This window comes from Rhinoderma darwinii, chromosome 2, assembly GCF_050947455.1.
Source record: "Rhinoderma darwinii isolate aRhiDar2 chromosome 2, aRhiDar2.hap1, whole genome shotgun sequence".
In the NCBI taxonomy this organism is placed as follows: Eukaryota; Metazoa; Chordata; class Amphibia; order Anura; family Rhinodermatidae; genus Rhinoderma; species Rhinoderma darwinii.
The window spans coordinates 456,814,043-456,837,680 of record NC_134688.1 but is presented as its reverse complement, the minus strand read 5'-3'; the positions used below and the strand labels follow the sequence as shown (position 1 = coordinate 456,837,680).

General features: G+C 42.6%; 1 protein-coding gene across 1 annotated transcript in view; it reads right to left on the bottom strand.

Annotated features, from left to right (window-relative positions):
• Positions 1-23,638, bottom strand: part of SCAF4 (SR-related CTD associated factor 4) — a 176,884-nt gene that overhangs the window by 65,991 nt on the left and 87,255 nt on the right. The window contains exons 7-16 of the mRNA XM_075854538.1: positions 23,354-23,500; positions 23,176-23,273; positions 22,673-22,793; positions 22,409-22,576; positions 9,007-9,086; positions 6,023-6,213; positions 5,417-5,517; positions 4,740-4,853; positions 3,264-3,420; positions 3,033-3,178 (exon numbers count right to left, since the gene is read on the bottom strand). Of these exons, the coding sequence (XP_075710653.1) occupies positions 3,033-3,178; positions 3,264-3,420; positions 4,740-4,853; positions 5,417-5,517; positions 6,023-6,213; positions 9,007-9,086; positions 22,409-22,576; positions 22,673-22,793; positions 23,176-23,273; positions 23,354-23,500 (1,323 nt within the window). The remainder of the gene's footprint in view (positions 1-3,032; positions 3,179-3,263; positions 3,421-4,739; positions 4,854-5,416; positions 5,518-6,022; positions 6,214-9,006; positions 9,087-22,408; positions 22,577-22,672; positions 22,794-23,175; positions 23,274-23,353; positions 23,501-23,638) is intronic.

The window sequence follows — 23,638 nt, the reverse complement described above, 5'->3', positions numbered from 1 at the left end:
AAACTGATTAACCAGTATCTGTGGGAAGGAACCGGCCTGTCTGGGCGGAGCAAACACTTTCCTACCTAGTATAAGAATAAAGTGGCACAGAATGTACCCATGGTGCGGTGTCTCCCAATGACCAACGAGGAATGGGCGTCCTCGTGGAATTTTGCATCATAGCAATGTTTTGTAAAAAAATAAATAAAAAAAAATAGAAACAAAAAAAGAAAAACGCATAATGTATGTTTGTGACTAAAAGTCTAACCAAACAGAGCCGGAGATGCACAAAACACCTTAAATATCTCATTGGTAAGAAGTGACAGAATGTACAAAAGTCTAGGTATCACACTTTAAAGGAACAGTGTCACCAAATTATTTTTTTTAATATCAGTTTTATGTTAGGGTTTTATTAAAAACGTTTATATTTATTTGTGTGTTTGTGTGTTACTTTTTTCTATTTTTACACTTTTTCTTCCCTATGGGGGCTGCCATTTTTTTTTCCATTTCTGTATGTGTCGATTAACGACACATACAGACATGGAATACGGCAGCTCCAGTCCCATAGGGACTGCGAACGGGGCCCGTTCCATCCACTTTGATGTACGCCGTGTGTGTGGGAACGGCGCGTGCGCCGCTCCCACACAGTCAGATTTGAAATGCGCGCTGTCCGGCGCCATTTTCCTGTGGACCGGAAGTCGCGGCCGGGCAGTAAGATTACTACTTCCGGTCGCGGCTTCCGGACTTGTGCACATGGAGCAGCGGCAGCAGACGGAGCGGCGGCGACTGGAGCAGGTAAGTGATTTCTATGTATGTTCGTGTTTCAGTGTGTTTTACTAGTGTATGTAAACCTACTACACTGTGTGTTAGCTCAAAAAATGGCGACACACAGTGTAGGAGGTTAGACCGTTCAAACCCCTCGTTTCTCCCGGCACTAGCCAGGATAAAGGAGGGGGGGGATTCTGAGAGCTCACTAGAGCGAGGGATTTTTTCCCAATTTTGCAGCATAAAGCAATGTGGTTGCTTTACCACATGCAATGCTGCAATTTTGGGAAGTGCTTTATCTAGTGACCAGTGCTGGGAAATATTATAAATTGAATCCAATTTATATTTCCTGACTCGTGAAAAAAATTAAAAAAATTAGAACAATGTTTAATCACCTACACACTAATTGTTTAACTAAAAAAAAACATAACATGTTTTGCTGGCAACACATTCCCTTTAATACGATCTAAGATCTAGCCCTTATATTTGTCAAATGTCATGACTTTTTCGATACAGTGGTATTCCCATCAGACATTTATGTCATATCTACAGGATTTTGGACCCACACCTCTCGAGAACAGGGGTCCCCCAACTCAGCCTTATGAGGCGGCTGCCACATCCCAGGAGGGCCTTAGAGAGGTGGCTGGGCTTACGGGAATAGAAGAGATCACTCGCTACGCGGTTTGCGTTTCCCCCATTCACTTCTTGGAAGTAATGACTATAGCGTTGCATAGCAAGCTCAGCTGTTTCCGCAATTCCAGCCACCTCCCCATCGAGCCCACTTAAATGGGTTTTCGGAGTTAAAAATAAATAAAATAATTACCAAAAAAGGTAGGAGTGATTGAAACAATGGGAAAGAGCGCTGCTGCGTGGTTCAGTCAAATAGGAAGAGTTGTAGACTAAGTAATATAGAAATATATAAATCTGTTTATTCAAATAGTGGCTACGCGTTTCAACACTGTACCAGTGTCTTCCTCAGGAAATGGTACAGTGTTGAAACACGTAGCCACTATTGTTTGAATAAACAGATTTATAGATTTCTATATTACTTAATCTACAACTCTTCCTATTTGACTGAACCACGCAGCAGCAGCGCCTCGCGAAGATCCTCTCTTTCCCATTGTTTCAATCACTTCGTCAAGCGGTGACCTTCTGGTCAACCAGTCTGGATCTGGGCAGCAGCACCTGTGAATTATCTTTACATTCTAACCTTCTGTTATTAGGTGAGCATGGTATTTTACCACCCCCAGCTTGCCTAATCCCATTGATCTGCACCATGTGGCGCCGTGCTTTTGCTTTTATTTCCAAAAAAGGTAGGAGGGATACATTAAAAAAAACAAAAACATTGCTCATCTCAGATCCCCCTGACGTTCCACCCTGCCGCCGTTTATGGACATTGGTGCAGGGATGACGTGCTCGTATACCCTCGTGATCGTTGCATCCAATCACTGGCTTCAGCGACCCTGTGCATATGATTGCTGCAGCCAAGTCATAAACAGCAGGGGAGAGGACAAGTGACGCTGAAACACCAGAGATCTGTGACGTTGAGTAACAGCTGTGTTTTTTTTTTTTTGTTTTTTTAATGCATCCCTCCTACCCCTGCCACTTTTTTGAATAAGTCAGAAAACCCATTTAACTGGGCTGGGACAGGGTAAGAGGACCCCCATTGTGATAGATGTATATATGTCAAAAGATTGGAAATACTCCTTTGGAGGTACACTATATGTCCACTTCTGCTATCCACCACTGAAGACAATGGGAAAGCCTTGCAATATAAAACATTTTTTAATTCTACAGAGTAATTAACCCTACTCATAAGGCCCACTTAACAGTATTTCGGCGCGGATTTTGATGCAGAAACAGTGTCAGAGTCAGCGCATAAAAAAAGAACAAACCCTAAATCTCCCCTATTGATATCAATAGGAAGCAGAGGTCGTTTATTTAAAATCTGCTTAAAAAAATCTGGAAGGAAAGTTTGAGGCACATTTGGTCTGAATGACAAACTCTGTATTAACTAGGCCTTTGGACACTTCCACAGTATTGGCCAGTTTTATGCATCTGTATTTCTGAGCCAAAACCAGGAGCGGGTCTAACACACAAAAGGAGGCACACATCTTTCCATTATACCTTTTCTCTGTGTAGGTTCCACTCCTGGTTTTGGCTTACAATTACAAATTAAAATAGACCAATATACTGCCGTGTGGAAGCAGCCTGAGTTGAAGTCACATGCATCACTGCTGCTAGCAAATGCTTTCCAAAACACACAGATTTCTGAAATGAACACTCACCACTGGTGGCATTGGTTGACGAATCTGGAGAGACAGCAGAGGTACAGGTTGAGGTACAGATGAAATATTTTCAGACTGTGAACTATCAGTTGCCCCATTTTGAGATGCATCTGTACTCTCTGGCTTTTTAATAAAAGCTTTCCACTCTTGAGAAAAAAAAACAAGACAAGAAATTAACTCAAAATAAAAACAAAATATTCAAATGCATTTATTAATGGATACGTAATTTACCTGCACAAAGAGTATCATTGTCCAACATTCCACCTTCACAAAGTGCCTCAAGATCCTCAGGCTTGACTTTATTCCATGGTATGTAGGTAACCCCTATTTCAACATCCCAGTACTGCTTAAACTCTGCTTTAATTCCTTTGTTCAATGCCCATGCGATCTAAAATACAAATCAAGCAAAATAATAAATTGAGATGTACACCTACACTTAAGTTATTAATTACCTGCATGGAAGTAATAAATATCTTCAAACGTCCTAGTTAATATTTCGATCTTAACGAATTGTTAGATTCAGGGTCAGAATACATTAGCAAAAAACTGCATGTGGCCAAAACCACGAACGATTTTCCCATCAATCGTACAAGCCATTCGCCACCGCATGGGGGCGTGATCTCGGCAGCGTGCGGCTCACCGTCCCAGCACAGCATTGCAAATAAAATGTATAGTTATTTCACTGCACAGCACTAATTGCAACAGATTTACAACCTTATATATGAATGGCAGGAGTTCTTTCATATTAGAGCTTTTTAAAGGCTTTTTCTCATTTATAAAGTTACAATTATTAACGTAATAAAATTCTATGACACGGACATGTAAGGTTTTGATTTCTGGGGGTCCAGGTGCTGAGAGCCACCTTGATTGCTAGAATGGAGGGGTAAAATTGCTCTGTTGAACGATGTATCCCACAACCTCAGAGACCTGTTTACATGCTGTATACTTCTGTATTTACTAGTGTCTGTACACAGCTCAAAAGTTTTGAAATTATGACCCTTTAAAAAGGAAACCAAAATGCAGACAGACACGCTACAAGGCTTTTTGAAAAACTGCAGACTTGGTTTTTAGTATGCATTTGTTAGCCAAAAAACAGGTGTGGATTATAAAAGTATGAGAAGAAAGACAAAGGTGCTTACCCATGAAGGACATTTATGACATATCCATAGGAAGTGTCAAATGTCACAGACACAAGTCCCACCCCTGGGCCATGCAACTCTCTAGAATAGGGCCCCCTAAATCCCGTTCTAGCTTTTTTGCGCTCACGACAACTCACAGCCACTTCCTGATTACATGGTCGGGAGTTACTTGCTTTGCTACGCTGTTTCCAAAACTCCCATTGTAGTGAATGGCAGTTATGGAAGCAGCGTAGCATGCGAGCTACGCAGTTTCCATAACTCCCGACCATGTAATTAGTAAGTAGCCGGGAGGCAGCATGAGCACAAAAAGCTGGAACAGGGTTTAAGGGGCCCCGTTCTAGAGATAAGCGCGGGTCTCAGTGGTCGGAGCTGCAACTACCTGACATATGTCCTATCCTATGGACAGGTCATAAATGTCCTTCATGGGAAGACCCCCTTAACTTTGAACATGCAGATCACTATAGACAAGAATAGTTCAGTAACATGGTTTGTTGCACTATGAAAAATAAGTGTTCAATAAAGCATAAAAATGGTTACTTTGAATTAAAGTGGGCAGCGCTGCACATACCTTTATTGCCTTCTGGTTGACTTTGAAGTTTCCTCTGCTCAGTTTTTGTAAAGCACGATATGCATCTAATCTCTGTACCATAACTATGTAAGCACAGCCTCGTGGAGGAATCATCTGCAGATAAAGTTTTAAAAATTATTTATTGCTGCAATTATATATTCTTCAATGCCTCCGCTTACGACAGAGAATCTTACTGCAAATAAGCTTAAAGGGGTTTTTCCACCTTCTGACAACAGATGACCTAGCCACTGGATAGGTCATCAGTACATGACCTGTGGGCGTCCGACACCTGGGCCCCACACAGATCAGCTGGTCCGAGACATCCATGCACTGGGAGGTACATGCCGGTAGCACTTGGCTCCGGCCATGGAATAGCAGCCAAGCTGCAGTACCGCAGCTCTGCCCCTATTCAAGTGAATAGGAGCGGACCTGCAGTTCTGCAGCACAGCCGCTATGCTATGTACGGAGCAAACTTCTCCCGGGCTCCTTACATAGCATTATGTGCCACAAGATCTGGTGCCCGCAGTCCACCAGAGTGGCTTACCTGGTGTCAGACGCGCACCAATGATATAGTGATGACCTATCCGGTGGATAGGTCATCAGTTGTCCGAAGGTGGAAAACCACTTTAATTTATAGAAAATTAAACATAGCAGCATTGTTTAACATAAGCACTTACATTGATTGATTCAATAGGTCCAAACTCTTCCAAGAGACTGCCAACATCTTGTTGGGAAGTTCTTTTGTCCAGCTGTCCAACCCACAGTGTAGTACTGCAAACTGAAAAGAACAAAAACATAAAAAGGGGGTTAAAGAACTAAAATGCAAACTTCTCTTTAAAGGAAAGGACATACAGAAATAATGGATAATTTGTCACAGCAGTATTTGGTCACTAAAGTTCCTTTAATCTGGCCCCTTCTAATCAAAAACTAGGATTTGTCTGACCAATAGGGAATTTAGGTTGTGAGCCCCAATGTGGACAGCAAGTAAGGTCCTCTGTACAGCGCTGCGGAATACATTGGCGCTAAGAGAAAAAAAATATAATAAGCATGAGTAGCAGAAGTAGGAGATAATAAATGAGCAAGAGGAAACCTACGGTCAGACGTTTTGCACAGAATAATGCAGACCCATGCGTGCAGAAGACACGATAAAATAAATATTAGCCATTTATAGCCAAGTGCACTGGAAATCAAACTGTTCTAGCATGGTTTGATTTCCAGGTGCTGCATTAAATTAAGCTTTACTACACAACCAATAACTTCCAAAAGGAGCACTAAAAACTTACCACTGACAGCATCAGATTTAATAAGGGGGAGTCCTTTCACTCTACGCTCTCGTTCCTTTTCACGGTCACGCTTTTCTTGTGAGCGAGATTTGGGAGTGACACGCCGTCTGTCACGTGACCGAGAACGTGAGCGTCTATGTCTAGAACGACGAGTTCGAGAACCAGACCGGGATCGTCGTCTTTTGGGTGATCTACAGACAAAAATAAAAATATATCCTTATTACTTTGGATACTGTTTCAACTCATTTTAACTACATCAAATGTAACAATGTTGCAATCTAGATGCTAAAAAAAAATATATATATAGTACAGGGCAAATATCCTGGCCACAATTATTTTTAAGCAAAGAATATACAAGGAAAGACAAAAATTAAAAAAAATATTCAGGTCAGCATCCAAAAAGAGCAGGAGACTATTTTAGTCAGTGTCCACCCTTTCCCTTGCTTTAATGCTCTACACTTTTATGCAGTTGTGCAAAGAAATTAGGTTTCTTTGTGAGACTATGCATCAAAAACTTGCCACAGTTCTCCACTCTGGTAGTCTTTAATGCTCTATGGGCTAAATTGACTATGCAAACATTTCACCTGCCCATACATGTGCAGTTGAGTGCAGCATGTAATGGGAAGGGCTGCACAAACCCATGAGCACTTTAAATAACAGATGAGGGTAGAAAAAAAAATAAAAATATATAATGGCACCGATATCTAAATAACGGAAGAGGGTAGGAATTTTTTTTTTTTTTTAAAGTGCCCCAGTGTTTGTGCAGCCCTGCCCATTATGTGCTGCACATGTATGGGCAGGTGAAAGGTTCTCTTTTACTGGTCTGATACATTACTGTATTGAGTGAGGAATATGTGCTTTACAATTCTAAGAATTAAAGACTCCATTAAATAACCAAAATCGGCTGCGCCAAATTTGCAGGGACCCTACAATATACTGTTGGCTGCAAAACCTAACCCGATTTGTGCACTTCTACAGACACAGCCTCACATTTACTAAGACTGGCGTATCTTTCAAAAGTCTATGTAAAGAAGGCATTGGGAGTAGCACCTCTTAATTACAGCACATTTTGGACTGATAGGCAGAAATTTAAATCTACGCGTATGAGTCTATTTAGAATTTAGCCAAATACCCTTGCATTTTTGTGCAAAGGATCAGTGGGGGAGATGTATCAAAACTAGTGCAAAGGAAACTGAGTAGTTGTCCATGGCAACCAACCAGGTTGCCACTTTTATTTCCGAAGGGTCTCGAGGAAAAAAAACGGAGAAGGTGGACTCCAATAGGTTGCCATGTGCAACTATTCCACTTTTTCTGTACACCAGTTTTGAAATCTCTCTTCCATGAACACAAACAAGGCTTCACTGGATTGTAGTAACGTGATCTTGACTCCCAGTAGTCTGTGCTGGATTGCTTCCAGGGTCACATATCCACACTTGCTAAAACTAGGGTCAGATGCAAAAGAGAATATAGTTACATGGCTCTTCTCCTTGTTTCCTAGTTTGACATTAAACACTTGCGGCATATTTGCCACTCATGGTTTTTGTTAGAAATCATCCTTTGAATAGATATCCCTAAAGTGTACATATACACAGAAATAAAACTAATGACTAGAATTTTTTTTAAATATAAATATATATATATATATATATTTATGTTCTTGCACCTGCATACATTTTGTATCATTTAGTTGGAATGTGCTGTTCAACTTTTTGTTGTGTTTATGGTATCCATATATGTGGGGTTAGTGACTGCCTCCACTTGTTGTTCTTGCACTCCTCCCATTCTGCCCTGTGTGATTTTAATCAGTTCAATGCTGGATCCTACCATCCCCAGGTATATATGTAGGCTTAGTCCCAGTTCTGGGTGTATGTGCAGCGTAGGTTCCCACCTTACAGAGGTCGCCTTGTCATGGCAGGTGGGCTAACACTTTTTGATCAAAATGTGCACTAAGAACCTCCCTATTTGTAAGTAGATTTAGCTTTAGTGCATATTTATTTATATTTAGTGGTTTAGGTGGCATTAGTGTTGCAGGGTGCTGTCGCCATTTTTTGTCTGATATATATATATATATATATATATATTAATGCTTTTAGTAGGTCAGTAAAAATACATTTTATTTATTTGTGTTGTACTTTTTTCTTTTACTTCTCTATGGGGGGGCTGCCATGTTTTTTTTCATCTCTGTATGTGTTGATTAACGACACATACAGACATGGAATATGGCATATACATCACCATAGAGAATGCGAACAGGAGCCGTTCCATTCACTATAGCGTACGCCCGTCTGTGTGGGAACGGCGATTGGCCGCTCCCACACAGTCCAAAAGGAAGGTCATCCGGCGCTATTTTCATGTGGACCGGAAGCCGCGGCCAGACAGTAAGATGACTACTTCCGATCGCGGCTTCCGTCCGTATGTTCAGAAGCAAAGACTAGGAGGGGAGGGAGCAGAGGCGGCGACAGCGGCAGGAGCAGGTAAGTTATGTTTGTGTTATACTGTCTGATTACCACTGTATCTAATCCTCCTACACTGTGCATTCGCTCAAAAAATGGCGGCACACAGTGTAGGAGGTTTGAACATTCAACCCCCTCCTTTCTCCTGGCACTAGCCAGGATAAAGGAGGGGGGATTGTTTGAGGACACTAGAGCGTCTTCTCCAATTTTGCAGCATAAAGCAATGAGGTTGCTTTACCACATGCCAATGCTGCAATTTTGGGAATTGCTCCCTCTAGTGACCAGCACATGGAAAGGTTATAAATTAGAATCTAATGTATAATATTTCTTGACTTCCTGAAAAAATTTAAAAAACTAGAACAATGTGTAATCATTTATATACGAACAGCTAAACTAAAAAAAATAAATAATAATAATTATTTTCTCTAGCGACACATTCCCTTCAATGAATAAAAAATGGGCAGTCATTTTTTAAACAAAAATATGCTGCCAGACAAGAAAAAGATATTTCACTTCTGCGTAGCATCATACCTGGACGCAGACTTCTGACGATCTGCCATATGACGTTTAGATTCTTGGACACTGGGTTCTTCTACTTCCATAGCAACGTCCTTCGCAAGAAAAAAATAAAAATAATTATGAATCAAACACAACGTAAGAAATGAAACAGTAAAAAGCGTTGCATAGTTTTTCAACTCACCAGATTCCTTGGCTGGCAACGAGTGCAGATCGATGATTAAGAACATTGATCGGCGCCTGTTTAGCTCAATTTGCATGGAGCAACGGTTGGAATATATGGGGATGAACAATCGTTAATACGATCGTTCGTTCCCATAACTTTGAATCTGGTCAGCAACACATCCCATATTAACACGAGAAGATGTGCTGCTGACAAGCGGCCTTTTTATGGCAGCTTAAAAGACGCAATCTGCTGATAAACGAGTGTTTGTCTGCTGATCGCTGCACTGTTTACACAGGGCAATGATCAGGAGCAATCGTACAAACACTTATTTGCACGATTAGCTCGTGTAAAGGGCCTCAGTTAACAGAATGTATGGATTTTATGAGGGACACAGAATATGCATTCAAATGACAAACCAAGCTAAATACATAGTTCTTTTAAACTCGAAAATGTGTGGATGAAAGAACCAAAAATCAGCCACTTCTATAAAGTTTCTCACAGCTAAAGGAGATTGCACTTCAAACACTCTTACTGTAGTATTGGTGTCCAAGGGCATCTGAATGCAGAGACCAAAGGCTGGTGACTCAGACGATAAGTAGTGGGGTGCTGGTGTACAAAAACTGACCAATAGGAAAAGACGTGCAACGTTTTAATATAGTAGATTGCATTGAAACAATGCTGCGTAAGTGATTGCATGCAGTAGTTTGTAAAGGCCCTATTACACCAGCCAATTTTGTCCGATGCAACAAGCGCCGAACAATGAGACAACTCGTTGATCGGCGCTAGATTGCTCCTGTCACAAGGAGCTATGTATGGGGACGAGCGGTCGTTACTCCGATCACTTGTCCCCATGCGTTATGTCAGCAGCGCGTCTCCCTGTGTAAACAGGGAGACTGCCGACAATGATATTTCAGATTTTTTTTTTTTTTTTAAACGATACGATCAGCAGATGAACTAGCGTTTGCTCATTCATCTGCGCATCGCTGCACTGTTTACACAGGGCAATTATCGGGAACGAGCGTTCTATGAACGCTTGTCTGCCTGATAATTGCCCAGTGCAAAAGGGCCTGAAGGCTGAAAAAATAAAACAAGTCCATCCAGTTCAGCGTATTATCTTGCAATGTGGATCCAGAAGGTGGCAAAAGAAAGGTTTGTACGAGTCGTAAAATCCCTTTGACATTGATTTAATTGGCTGTCGGGCTGGACGGTTAATCAAATTAATTTGATTAATTCGCCAACTCAAGTCAGCACGATGCTGGATTTGCCCAGAATCATGAAATCGCTATAAGCCCCACCCCCGTGCCAGAAGGGAGGAAAACGTTTTTTAAACAAGCAGACTTACTAGGTCTAAGTATTATACAGACTCCACACTGATTGCAAGAACGGGGTCGCGTATAATACAGCCACCATCTTAACCCGTTCAGGGCCAGCTGCATTCGAAGGCTTTAAAGATCCATGTGTTGGTAAAAGCAATAAGTTATGATAAATCAGTAGCAAGGAGCCTCAGTGCAGGTGATCTAAAACAGTGTTGGGACAGGTAACAAATTTATTGCGATACAGTCTGTCTAAGTTTTGCCACAGAGGTCATGTATAGTCCAAAGAGTTGGTATAAATCAAAACAGTCTTGTCCCAGCGCGAGAGGATGATGTTGAAACTGAAAAAGGTTGTCTTCCTTGGAGTGGGGCCTTCACCAAGACGTTGTCCAGGTAAGGGATAACCGAGTCCCCTGGTGTGGAGAAGCGCCATTCAAGTCACCAGTACCTTGATGAAGACCCTTGGAGACATATCAAGCCCAAAGCGTAGGAAAACAGACAGAGTAGGCTAAAAACAGACAGCGAAACAAAAAGGTGGACCCTTGTGATAGCAATATTGAGTTATGCATCAGGATTGTTGAAGGAAGAAAGGTACTCTTCTCCCTGTTCCAGCAATGCAGCCACTGACCAAAGTGAATCCACGAATAACCTCCGAACGCAAAACAAAAATCGGTTAACCTTCACATCTAGGACGGGTGTGACTTATTTGTCTTTTTTGGAGACTTAAAGGGGTTTTCCCACAACGGACATTTAGGACATATCCACAGGATATGTCAAATGTCAGATAGATGTCAGGTAGATGCGGGTCCCACACCCATCTCTAGAACGGGTCCCCCTAAACCCCGTTCTAGCTTTGTCTGCTATCACTGACTCCGGGCCAATTCCTAACTTTATGGTCTGGAGTTTCGAAAACAGCGTAGCCTGCTGAGCAGGCACCGTGCGGAGAACCACCTTGTCTTGGTGAAGTCAGAAACAGAGAACGACAGAAAAGCCGCCAACTCAGACACTCCAGGTGGTGGTTACCACAACCACAAAAAAACAAACCTTCCAAAATTGAACAAAAAAAAAAACTGACAGCTCGCCCCAAAGGTTCAAATGGAGACTATTGCAAAACATCCAAGACCAAAATGCAGATCCCATGGGGAAATCTGAGGATTATAAGTGGGGGACCGCATTAACCATCCCCTGAAAAATAAAAGTTTAATGTCAGCCTTAGATACCAACGGGTGAGCAAACAAAATGGAAAGGGCAGATACCTGCCCCTTCAGGGAGCGGAGAGGAAAAACAGATCCAAACCTCTCTGTAAAAAAAAAAAAAAAAAAAAAGAGACTCCCGGACAAGAGAAAAAAACGCAATGGGGGAAGCTTGCGATCCTCACACCAACCAGGGTCTGCCTTCCATGTACGAGGTGGACCTTAAAATCCTGGTGGAAGAGAGGTCCCTGAAAGAGACTGTCGGGACAGAGGTAAGTGACACGGGACGTCGGTCAACAGGGACACTAGGTCCACGTACCGACAGTCCAGGGCAACCAGGCAGGAAACCCCTCCGCCTTCAAAAATCTGAGAAGCTGCAGCAGGATAGAGACATACAGTAGACGGAAATCGACCAGGACGCCAAGAGAGCGTCCACCGCGCAGTTCCCAGGATCCCGAACTCGGGACATGAAGCAGGGAACCTGGAGGCCATCAAGTCCACATTCCAGACGACCCCACCAGAGACAAATCTGGTCAAAGACATCTTGGTGAAGAGACCACTCCCCGGGTCCCACCATTTCACGACTGAGGAAGTCTTCGACCCAATTGCGGACCCCTGGAAGGTGAACCGATTAGAGCCGGAACACGAGCTTCTGCCCACACCAGGATCCTGGATTACTCAGTCAGCACTGCGAGTGCCGCCCTGGTGATTTAGATAAGCCACGGCCATGGCATTGTCCACCTGAACCCTCACCAGGTGTCTGGACAGAGACAGAGTCCAGTGCATGAGACACAAACCGCTCTCAAGTTTAAAATGTTGAGGGGAAAGGAAGATTCCTGTGGAGACCACAGCCCCTGAGCCGTGGGATCCTGAAAGATGCCCCCCCCATCTTCACTTGAGGCTGGCATCCGTGGAGAATCAGCTAGTTCAGCTGGAGGAAGGAGCGCCCCAGGGAGTGTCTAGAGAAGTGGTCCACCACTGAAGCGAGCGACTGACCGAGAGGGGAAGGAGGAATTTCAGATCCAGAGATTGCAATGATCTCTCCCACCAGGAGAGGAACGCCTGCTGTAAAGGACATGTGTGGAACTGCGCAAATGGAATAGTCTTGATAGAGGCCACCATGGTTCCGAGCACCCGCATGAAGTGGTGGAGTGTAGTCAGCACAGCAGTGTGTAGGGAACGAATCCCCAATCCCGTACTGAATAAAAAGTCGTTCTGGAAGAATGGGCACCTTTTCAGAGTGTCAAAGGCAACCCTGTCCCCCAACCCTGCATTTATTGTAATTTTGTATCCCATAGATATCACCTGTACCCAGGCGTCCGAAATGTGAGAGACAGACGTCCTTGAAGTGCAGAAGTCTACCCGACAGGTCGAGTGGGGGCGCACCTTCAGACGGAAGTGGCCTTTCCAAACTTTGCAGGTGGTGGTCAGGGGCAGCAGGAGGGCCTGGTCTTGAAGGAAGGTTTAGTCTTTTGATCCTGGTGAGTCTGCAGCCTGGAGGAAGTAGTGTTCGAGAAACCACAAAAGGAGCGAAAACACAGACCCGCCTTTTTGGCTGGGGTAGTGCGCTTAGTTCTATACTGAGGAAGATGGGTGCTTTTACCATCCATGGCTTCTGAGATAATCTTGTCCAACCTAGGCCTAGAGATACGAAACCCTGAAAAGTGTAGAGCAGTCCGGGAGCGCTTGGAGGCTGAATCAGCAGACAACGCCTTGAGCCTGGTGCTCCTAGCATTGGCGACAGAGGAAGCCTCCGCCACCAGGCAGGCCGTGTCAAGAGCAGTTTCGCAGATATATTTGGATACTTTAGGGATCAGGTGAAATAGATAGACTAATACCTCCGGAAGATGACAGAGCAGGCCATGACGGAGATTGTGAGTCCATTCAGTGACTGCTCAGCTGACCCAGATAGATGAAAAGATCGGACGAAGGGCAAAGCCCAAGGCCTCAAAGGTAGTTTTAGCAAAAGAGTCCACATGGCGATCCTTGAATGAAGTGGAATCCGCCATTGGCAAGGTAGTAGCCTAGGCGAGAAACCGGAGAATCTACCAACGCACCCATCTTGAAAGGGATAGAAAAGACGTTTAGAGTGGGAAAACTTCTTATCCCGGTGCTTCCATTCCTTAAAGACAATACCCTCTAGCTCCGAGTGGTCTGGAAAGACAGCCTGAGAAAGTTGGGGCTGAAGTAAAGAAATTAAGTCAGTGGAAGGTACAGAATCAATGACCAGAAAGAAAAAAAAAAAAAAAAAAAAAAAAGAAGAAGACAGCACTCACCAAATCCAGATTTTCACCACTTGATTTTTGTAATCCTATATGATAAACCCACATAGGATACAGGGACGCAAACACCGTGCTCCAAAAAGACCGTCACGACAGCTGTTTCACGTCACATGATGCTTCATCTTGGTGCCTCCCATGATGTGTCACTTGTGTTTTTATAGCGATCACATGACCGCAAAGTTTCACATGTGAACATTAAAACATAACATATAACACATACGCAGAGGTAACAATATGGTTTCGAAAAGCAGACAATTACATTGAAACAAGACCGTCAATGATATTCACTATGTCCACATAGTATTCCAATCGTTCTGATCATTTAACCCCCATAGGGCCCAATGCATCAAACTGTGCAATTTATATATAGTTTCCAATCTCAACAATTTCTCATGTTTATTATGACTTGGTTTAGCTCGCATTAATCCTGAAAAAGTCATACAAGTAGCATCGCCTCCGTGACATTCTCTCATATGCTGGATCAAAAGTGGGGAGCCATGTTCCGTGGTTAGTGATCTGCAGTGTTCCCTAAATCTAATAAACATGGGTCTAATGGTTTTGCCTATATGGGAAAAAAAACTGTGACAGGCACATTTAATGCAGTATACTACATAATCTCTAGGACACTTAGAGGCTCTGTCACCAGATTATAAGGTCGAAAGTAAAAACACGCCCAGTTGGTCTTTAAGAAACTAATTAGCATAAATCTAAAATTGCTCATAACTTGCTCAAAAATGGTTTTTCTAAATAAAAAACCATTGCCGTTATCTATATTACAGCGCCGATCAGACTATTTAGGAGATAGGGCACTTATAATCTGGTGACAGAGCCTCTTTAATGAAAACTAACTTCAAAGATAGCCGAACCCTCTCTAATGCACCTATCCCTGATAACAAACCCACAGAAGGAACAGCGGACACATCTACAGTTACCAAGTAATGGAGATCTGTCAAACCATGTATCCAGACTAGAGACGAATCTACTGACTAATTCATCCCTCAAGTTGATGGACCTTTTAAATGAAACGATCGGTTGATTTTTTTTGCTACGTTATATAATCAATATCACTCAATAATATGCCAATAGCGGTGTATAGTGCGTCTAATCGTATCAGACATCGGACAGTGTTTAAATGACAGCAGATTTCCTAAACAGTCTAAATTTACCGTAGATTAAATCCTTTCGATCTATAGATCTGGCTCTACATAATGCTTTATTAACTCCTAAAGGGTAACCCCTATGTAAGTCTATTCTTAAGGTCTGCTGCGTGTTTACAGAACTCTACGGCGAACTATTGAGGCAGTCGCAAAAACTGCTCATACGGAACTGCTGTTTTGACATGGGACTTATGGTAACTCTTAAAGCGGTGTACTGAATTAGTTGAAGTAGGTTTACAATATCCCTTCATGCACATACTAGGGATGTCACGATACCAGAATTTGGACTTCGATACCGATACTTCGTTTAGTATTGCGATTTCGATACCAATTTCGATACTTTGCCAACAGTAATAAAAAAAAAAATTCTTGCGTTTTCTGATGTGAGGCGCGACGTGTGATGAATTTTGAATGCACCTCACATTAATAGTAATTAATCCCATCATGTTTCTCAGTCATAATGGGTTAATGTGCGAGGTACGTGATGGGGTTAATTACTATTAATGTGAGGAACATGGAGTGTAAATTCATCGCACCTCGCGCCTCACATTAATAAGTGAATGAAAGCCGTGTTTATTTCATTTTTTTACAGCGTACACATCATAAATGATGCAAAAAAATTGTTGTGCGTGGCCTTACTGAATGTGTTAATATTTTATGTATTGAGACTTATTTTAATGTTTATTGTAAAAAAGGTGAATGTGTATTTTTTTTTTAAATTTAACAATACTTTGTTTTTACTTTATTTTTAAACTTTAATGTACTGACATATATCAGATATGTGCCAGTACATTAGCCTGTGGACGGATAGCACACAGGCAGTTGTTAGGACATTCTTGGGTATGTCCTAACAACATGAAATATGGTAAGACAGCCCTGGGGTCCGTCAATAGACCCTGGGCTGTCTGCCCATATATGGTATGGCCCTCGATCGAGTCACAGGAATTCCCTGTGACGCGATCCAGGGGCATCCCCCCTTCTCATTTTCTCCTGAATGCTGCAGTCAGCTGTGCTCGCAGCATTCAGGGGAATAGCGGCAGAGATGAGAAGTTTCTCTGATCTCCACCGTTATAGAGCGGGGCTGCGGCTGTGTAATACAGCCATTGCCCCGCTCCTGACAGGAAGTGCGCGCGCGGTCAGCATGAGGTGATGCGACCGGCGCTGCACTAATGAGCGGCAGTTCGGGCACTGACGACAGAACATGGGGGTGTTTTGTAGAGCGCTCGCCATGTTCTGTCTTCAGTGCATCGCATCATCCTGACCCCGCGAACTTAGGAGCGGGGCTGTGGCTGAATTACACAGCCGCAGCCCCGCTCTCATACATTCATGTATTACTATACTGAGCTGTGCGGCTGCGCAGCTAAGTATCGAAATACAGGAAATAGCGGTATCGAACCGTTTAGGGATGCACAGTATCGAAACAGTATCAAAGTTTCGATGCACCGTGCATCCCTAGCACATACACTACCGTTCAAAAGTTTGGGGTCACCCAGACAATTTTGTGTTTTCCATGAAAGCTCACACTTATATTTATAAAATGAGTTGCAAAATGACTAGAAAATATAGTCAAGACATTGACAAGGTTAGAAATAATGATTTTTATTTCAAATAATAATTTTCTCCTTCAAACTTTGCTTTCTTCAAAGAATGCTCCATTTGCAGCAATTACAGCATTGCAGACCTTTGGCATTCTAGCTGTTCATTTGCTGAGGTAATCGGGAGAAATTTCACCCCATGCTTCCAGAAGGCCCTCCCACAAGTTGGATTGGCTTGATGGGCACTTCTTGCGTACCATACGGTCAAGCTGCTCCCACAACAGCTCTATGAAGTTGAGATCTGGTGACTGCGCTGGCCACTCCATTACAGATAGAATACCAGCTGCCTGCTTCTTCCCTAAATAGTTCTTGCATAATTTGGAGTTGTGCTTTGGGTCATTGTCCTGTTGTAGGATGAAATTGGCTCCAATCAAGCGCTGTCCACAGGGTATGGCATGGCGTTGCAAAATGGAGTGCTAGCCTTCCTTATTCAAAATCCCTTTTACCTTGTACAAATCTCCCACTTTACCAGCACCAAAGCAACCCCAGACCATCACATTACCTCCACCATGCTTGACAGATGGCGTCAGGCGCTCTTCCAGCATCTTTTCAGTTGTTCGGGTCTCACAAATGTTCTTCTGTGTGATCCAATCCCCATAAACTTCGATTCGTCTGTCCATAACACTTTTTTCCAATCTTCCTCTGTCCAATGTCTGTGTGCTTTTGCCCATATTAATCTTTTCTTTTTATTAGCCAGTCTCAGATATGGCTTTTTCTTTGCCACTCTGCCCTGAAGGCCAGCATCCCAGAGTCGCCTCTTCACTGTAGACGTTGACACTGGCGTTTTGCGGGTACTATTTAATGAAGCTGCCAGTTGAGGACCTGTGAGGCGTCTATTTCTCAAACTAGAGAGACTCTAATTTACTTGTCTTGTTGCTCAGTTGTGCAGCGGGGCCTCCCACTTCTCTTTCTACTCTGGTTAGAGCCTGTTTGTGCTGTCCTCTGAAGGGAGTAGTACACACCGTTGTAGGAAATCTTCAGTTTCTTGGCAATTTCTCGCATGGAATAGCCTTCATTTCTAAGAACAAGAATAGACTGTCGAGTTTCACATGAAACACTCTTTTTCTAGCCATTTTGAGAGTTTAATCGAACCCACAAATGTAATTCTCAACTAGCTCAAAGGAAGGTCAGTTTTATAGCTCCTCTAAACAGCAAAACTGTTTACAGCGGTGCTATCATAATTGCACAAGGGTTTTCAAATCATCCATTAGCCTTCTAACACAGTTAGCAAACACAATGTACCATTAGAACACTGGAGTGATGGTTGCTGAAAATGGGCCTCTATACACCTATGTAGATATTGCATTAAAAACCAGAAAAAAATAGTTTGCAGCTAGAATAGTCATTTAGCACATTAACAATGTATAGAGTGTATTTCTGATTAATTTAATGTTCTCTTCATTGAAAAAAACTGTGCTTTTCTTTCAAAAATAAGGAAATTTCTAAGTGACCCTAAACTTTTGACCGGTAGTGTAAGTCCAAGTCAATACTTTGACTTCCAAATCGGAATGTAAATCGCATGTTGATATTATTTAAATAAGATATGAATTCAGAGAATTCCTTCTCCGTGCCAGACCAAATTAACATATCGTTTATGTATCTAGTCCATAGACGTAGGTGTTCTAGGAAAATATTCGAAGTGCAATATACAAATGCCTCAAAATTTGCTGAAGAAATTTTTTTTGCGTATGTGGGGGCAACCGGTGTACTCCTTGCCTATCCCATACATTGTTGGTACCATTTGCCATCAAATACAAAGGCGTTATGAGATAGAAGTATCTGAAGGATAAGAGGGTACTCTTTTGAGGAGTGGGCGCAAATACCAATCTAAATATGTAAATATTCTGATAGAGGGGCGGTAAGAAACCCACATCCTGCCACAATGGGGCGTCCTGGAGGATCAATTAACGACTTGTGGATTTTAGGAACAAAATACCATGCGCATTGCATGGATATAACCTCTCCTGGAAATAGCCATCTCTACTCCATTTCTAATAAGGGAACAGTTTATTGCCATGTACAAATAAAGGGTTATTTAGTAACAGGATATGAGTGCTGGTATCATTCAATTGTATCGATTCACGTAAATAGTATTCCTTAGACTTAATTATTAAGCATGCCGACAAAGGGGGCAATATAATTAAGTCCTGCCGACCTTCTAGCAATTGTAACACGTAACTCACAATCTGTGCGGTTATACAGAGCTTGGTTGTATACGAGAACCCTCATAATTAACGAATTTTGAAAATAGGGTTAGAAGATTTAAAGGGGTTTTCCCAAGAGAGACATTTATGACATCCACAGGAGATTGTCAAGTGTCAGATAGATGCGGGGCCCACCTCTGGGAGCCGCACCTATCTCCAGAACGGGGCCCCCTATACTCCATTCAGCCGATGTGTGTTGCGGCTGAATGAGGTCTTTTCCGACCATGAAAAACATTATATGGTCGTGTGTTCCGTAACTACCATTAAGTTCTATGAGACTTAAGTAAACCCCACAACTGAGTTACGCAACTCACGACCATGTAACGTTTTTCATTGTCGGAAAACACCTAATTCAGCCGCAACACGCAGCAGCTGAACGGGGTTTAGGGGGCCCCGTTCTGGAGATAGATGCGGGTCTCAGAGCTGGGACCCGCATCTTTCTGACATTTATGACATATCCTGTGGATGTGTCAAATGTCTAGTGGGAAAACCCCTGTAATCCCACCCTTAAAGCACTGTAGTTTCATCAGATATATCTACACCCATTACCTCTACCAGTGACTCGGAAACACTGCAAGACTTGGTAGTCTACATGAGAATTTTACCAAGGCTCCATTGCACACGAACCTTTCTTTGCGGCCGCAATTCACCCGCAAATCTGCGTGTGAATCGTGGCCCCATTCATTTCAATGGGCCCATGCACACGACAGTGCATTCCACGGTCCGTGTATTGCCCGGGAGCCTGGACCGCAAAAAGATAGGACATGTCTTATTACGGCCACATTTTGCAATCCAGGTTCATAGAAATGAATGCACACGGCCGTGCACAACACTACGGTCGTGTGCATGAGGCCTAAAACCTAGTGGACCTAAATATGCAGGTAATTCACCTTAAGGGATGTTCACATTTTAGACTTTTTTCAGATAGATTTTGAGTATAATATTTATGCAGCTGTAATTTACGTAACGCCACATATAATTCAAACATAGCATAATCAAACTTATTCTTTATACAAAAGTTCAAACCTTTTGATAACAGATTGACAATAAGTGGATGGGGATATTAGAGGTGTTAACAGAAGTGTCATCTATGCTGTGACTGCTGAATTCTTCTATTACAGGTAATTCTAAAAGGTGAGGTACAATCATAAAAAAACAAAAAACAAAAAAAAAAAACGCATAATACATCAATGTTACCCATTGCCTACAGTTAATGATGCCAAGAAGTTCTCTCTCGATACCACCTCTCACGATTTCTCTGTAACCCCTTCTAATTAGCACCTCCACCGAGGTGGGAAGAGGGGTAGAACCCCTACCAACTGGATCCGAAGAAAAATCAGATAATTCACCAGACAGAACTTCTCTAGGAGGAGAGAAGGCAGCAGACCCGATTTCAGGGCCAGAATTACCCTGCCCACATGGGGGTCGTGAAACAGAAGAGGACGGCGAAAATGAAGTGAAATGAGAAGCTCTAGCTCGCTTGCGGGGGTCGACATAGATGGTGAGTCCATATGAGGAAGGGCAGAACAAGAGCAGACGACTTGCCACCGAAGATGGACTAAATGTTTGCCAGGTTATCAACAGTCCGGAAAAGGAAGTTAGCCCATTCCAGAATCACATCTGGGGGTGAGCGACACTGGGGGTGGCAGGAGTGCAGAGGCTGCAGGCATTTGACTAGGTCAGCATGCATTACATGGAGGAAATAAACTGACCACAAGGAAATTTAGTATTGCACTTTGAGCAGAGATAAGTGGCAAAGATCACCATGCATGATTGTACTCATCATTTTATAGTGCATGCTTTTCCGCTGGACTTTGAAACGTCTGTTAAATGTATATACTGTATTATTCTGTTTTATATGGCTCCCCTTCCCTTCTGCTCTCCCAACAAAAAAAAATCATATTTGAAAATCTCAATAAAAAGTATTTAAAAAAAATAAAAAAAATGGACGTCTGTAAATGTATATACTGTATTATTCTGTTTTATATGGCTCCCCTTCCCTTCTGCTCTCCCAACAAAAAAAAATCATATTTGAAAATCTCAATAAAAAGTATTTAAAAAAAATAAAAAAAATGGAAAAAGTAGTCTAAAGGGGAACCCTCACGCCAGTGTCAGACATGGCAGTGGAGAATGTTACTTCATACTGAAGCAGTGAAAAGGAAAAAAGGTCGAACTGCGTAGCAAGGAATGCTCCTAATTAGGGAGTAATGGCTGCTTCACCTAGTGCTGCTAGAGAAGCGTGTTCCATTAGCCTACAGGCGCTAAGTCAGTTTTCCTAAGGCAACTGTAGGGGGAATAGAGAATCAAGGGCTGATTCTACCAGCTTTCAAGTTGTGATAGTGTCCTCGAGGCCAGAAGCAGCAGCTCTGTTGAGGTGCCCCCGTGTCCCCAGTAGCATCCGTTCAAATGGAGGATAACAAAAGGGAACACTGAAGCCCTGCCCACGGAGCTCAGCAATTGGCCGCTGGTGGTCATGTGAGGAGACCAGCTAATCAGGAGAGATGCATGATCCCCCAAGAAGATAAGGACTAAAGTACGCCAGAGCGCTATTGGAGCATACATTACTCAAGCAGTGGTTGTTTTTCTCTTTTGGGGCGGAGGGGGGGGGGGGGGGTGTAACACTCATCCAGCTTTCAGACCAGCAGGAGCACCCCCTCAGTGTTACCGCCTTTACTATGGGGACGCTGGTGCGAGAGGTGTTTTAGGCTGGTGGTTGACAGAGGAGCTAGCACTCTTGTCCAACCTGCCTAAGAGGACAAGCGGGATAACAGTTCCTGAGCATACGGCAATGTTCACCCGCCAAAGGGACACGGACTATAAATATTCCACAATGAAAGAGAAAAAAATAAAAAAGAAAAAAAATTCTTGGTAGAGACTCTGCTGCTATTAGTAGAAGTGTCTGCCTCTTACAACACAGACTGAATACTACAGGATATTCGCTGCCCACAGGCACGGAGCTAGTCAAAGAGGGTCACTAAGGGATGCCGCATCTGCAAGTCGAATGAGGTGATGATGTTTGACAGCATCGGGAATCACAGGGGGATTTCACAGAGGTTGAAACAGACAATTTTCAGACTAAGCCCTTCTAGAAAGGAAACCATGTATGCATAAGTTTTAAAAACAGATATTTGAGACAGAAAGCGCTCCAAAGACTCAACCATGGTGTGGGAAAGTCTAGAAATGACCCCTAAGGCCAGCTTTTCTAGGTATTTCTTGCACACAGGTGCCCAAAACGGTACACAATATTCCATGTTCGGTCTGACCAGTGATTTATAAAGTGGTAGAACTATGTTCTCATTTGCATCTATGCCCCTTATGATGATTTCCATGATCTTATTTGCCTTGGAAGAAGTAGCCTGCCAATTGTTGTTACAGAAAGTTTTACGGTCTACTAATATTCCTAAATCCATTTCCATGTCAGTTTGACCCAGTGTTTTCCCAATTGGTATGTAATGGTGACATGTATTTTCCCTTCCCAAGTGCATAACCTTCTATGATTACAATTACCTGTTGAGACTCTTTAACCATCTGTACATCATTCTGCTGAATTGAAAAAGAAACTGGCAGAAATGGCTGTGGAGATGCCTGGGAAACTACAGGTGGAACCATGCTAGAGTAAGATTGAGCTGAAACCATTCCAAAGCCAAGCATTTGTCCAGTTGGCGGAACAGGGGTCTATAAAAAAAACAAAAACAACAGCATAAGCCAAATTGACTGGAGAGGAAATTAGTCCCACATTAAAAATGAAGTTTATTCGCTTATAGAACATACTTGACTGAGTAAATGCTCCTGAGGCATCCCCATCATCCGTGACTGTACTGCATGAAACTGATCCATGTTAGGAATTTGTGCAAACGATACAGGGGGCTGCATGGCATCTCCAAGAAACTGACTGCAATACAAAGAGCACAAGAAAATATGAGTAATCTTAAAAAGCTTACAAGTTCTAACTTTACCTCCTGCGTGTCCAAATAAATATACATTTTTTATTTTAAATACAGGGTACACAGGTCCTTCAGAGCTTGTGCTTATAATGCAAAAAAAAAAAAAAAACACAAAAAAACAACTTGATAATGTGGTCACATTCGGCGTATAGTTCAAAAGCTCCTGAACAATGCCCTGAAGACACTATGGCCCAAACAAACCGTAACACATGGGAAAAACATTTTCCCCATCATTTTATAAGCCATTCATACGAACATACAACAGCTCCTACTTAAGCAGAAACAGTTTAGGTCATTAGATTCAGGTTATTACTGAATATCTGTACTTACAAAGCCGGGTGAGGCGGTGAAGGCAATGGGCTTGACGCTTCTTTTTTTTGATCCTCAGCGGCTTCAGGTTCATCATCGTAATCAAATCTGTCAAGTAACTGAGAGAAAAACACTGGTTCATACATTGCTTACAAATGAGAATGTAAGCTCTGGTGTACAGATAATTCAAAAAAGTCACCTTGTCAAAAGCAGTTTTCCTCTCAGTCTGGTGTGACGATGGGTTCATTTGAGAAGAAATTGCTTGTACTTGAGCATAAACATTTTCATCACCAACTGGAGATTGTGGTTTTGGGGGCTGCTGGAAGGTCTGCAGAATCTGCTGAAGCTTTACAATGAGATGCAAATCAGTATAAAAAAAGTTAACAAAAACCGTATAACCAACTAATCAGAACTAAATGTAATACTAAGGCTTCGTTCACATCTGTGTCAGGGCTCTGTTCCGACAGAGCTTTCAATCGGAACG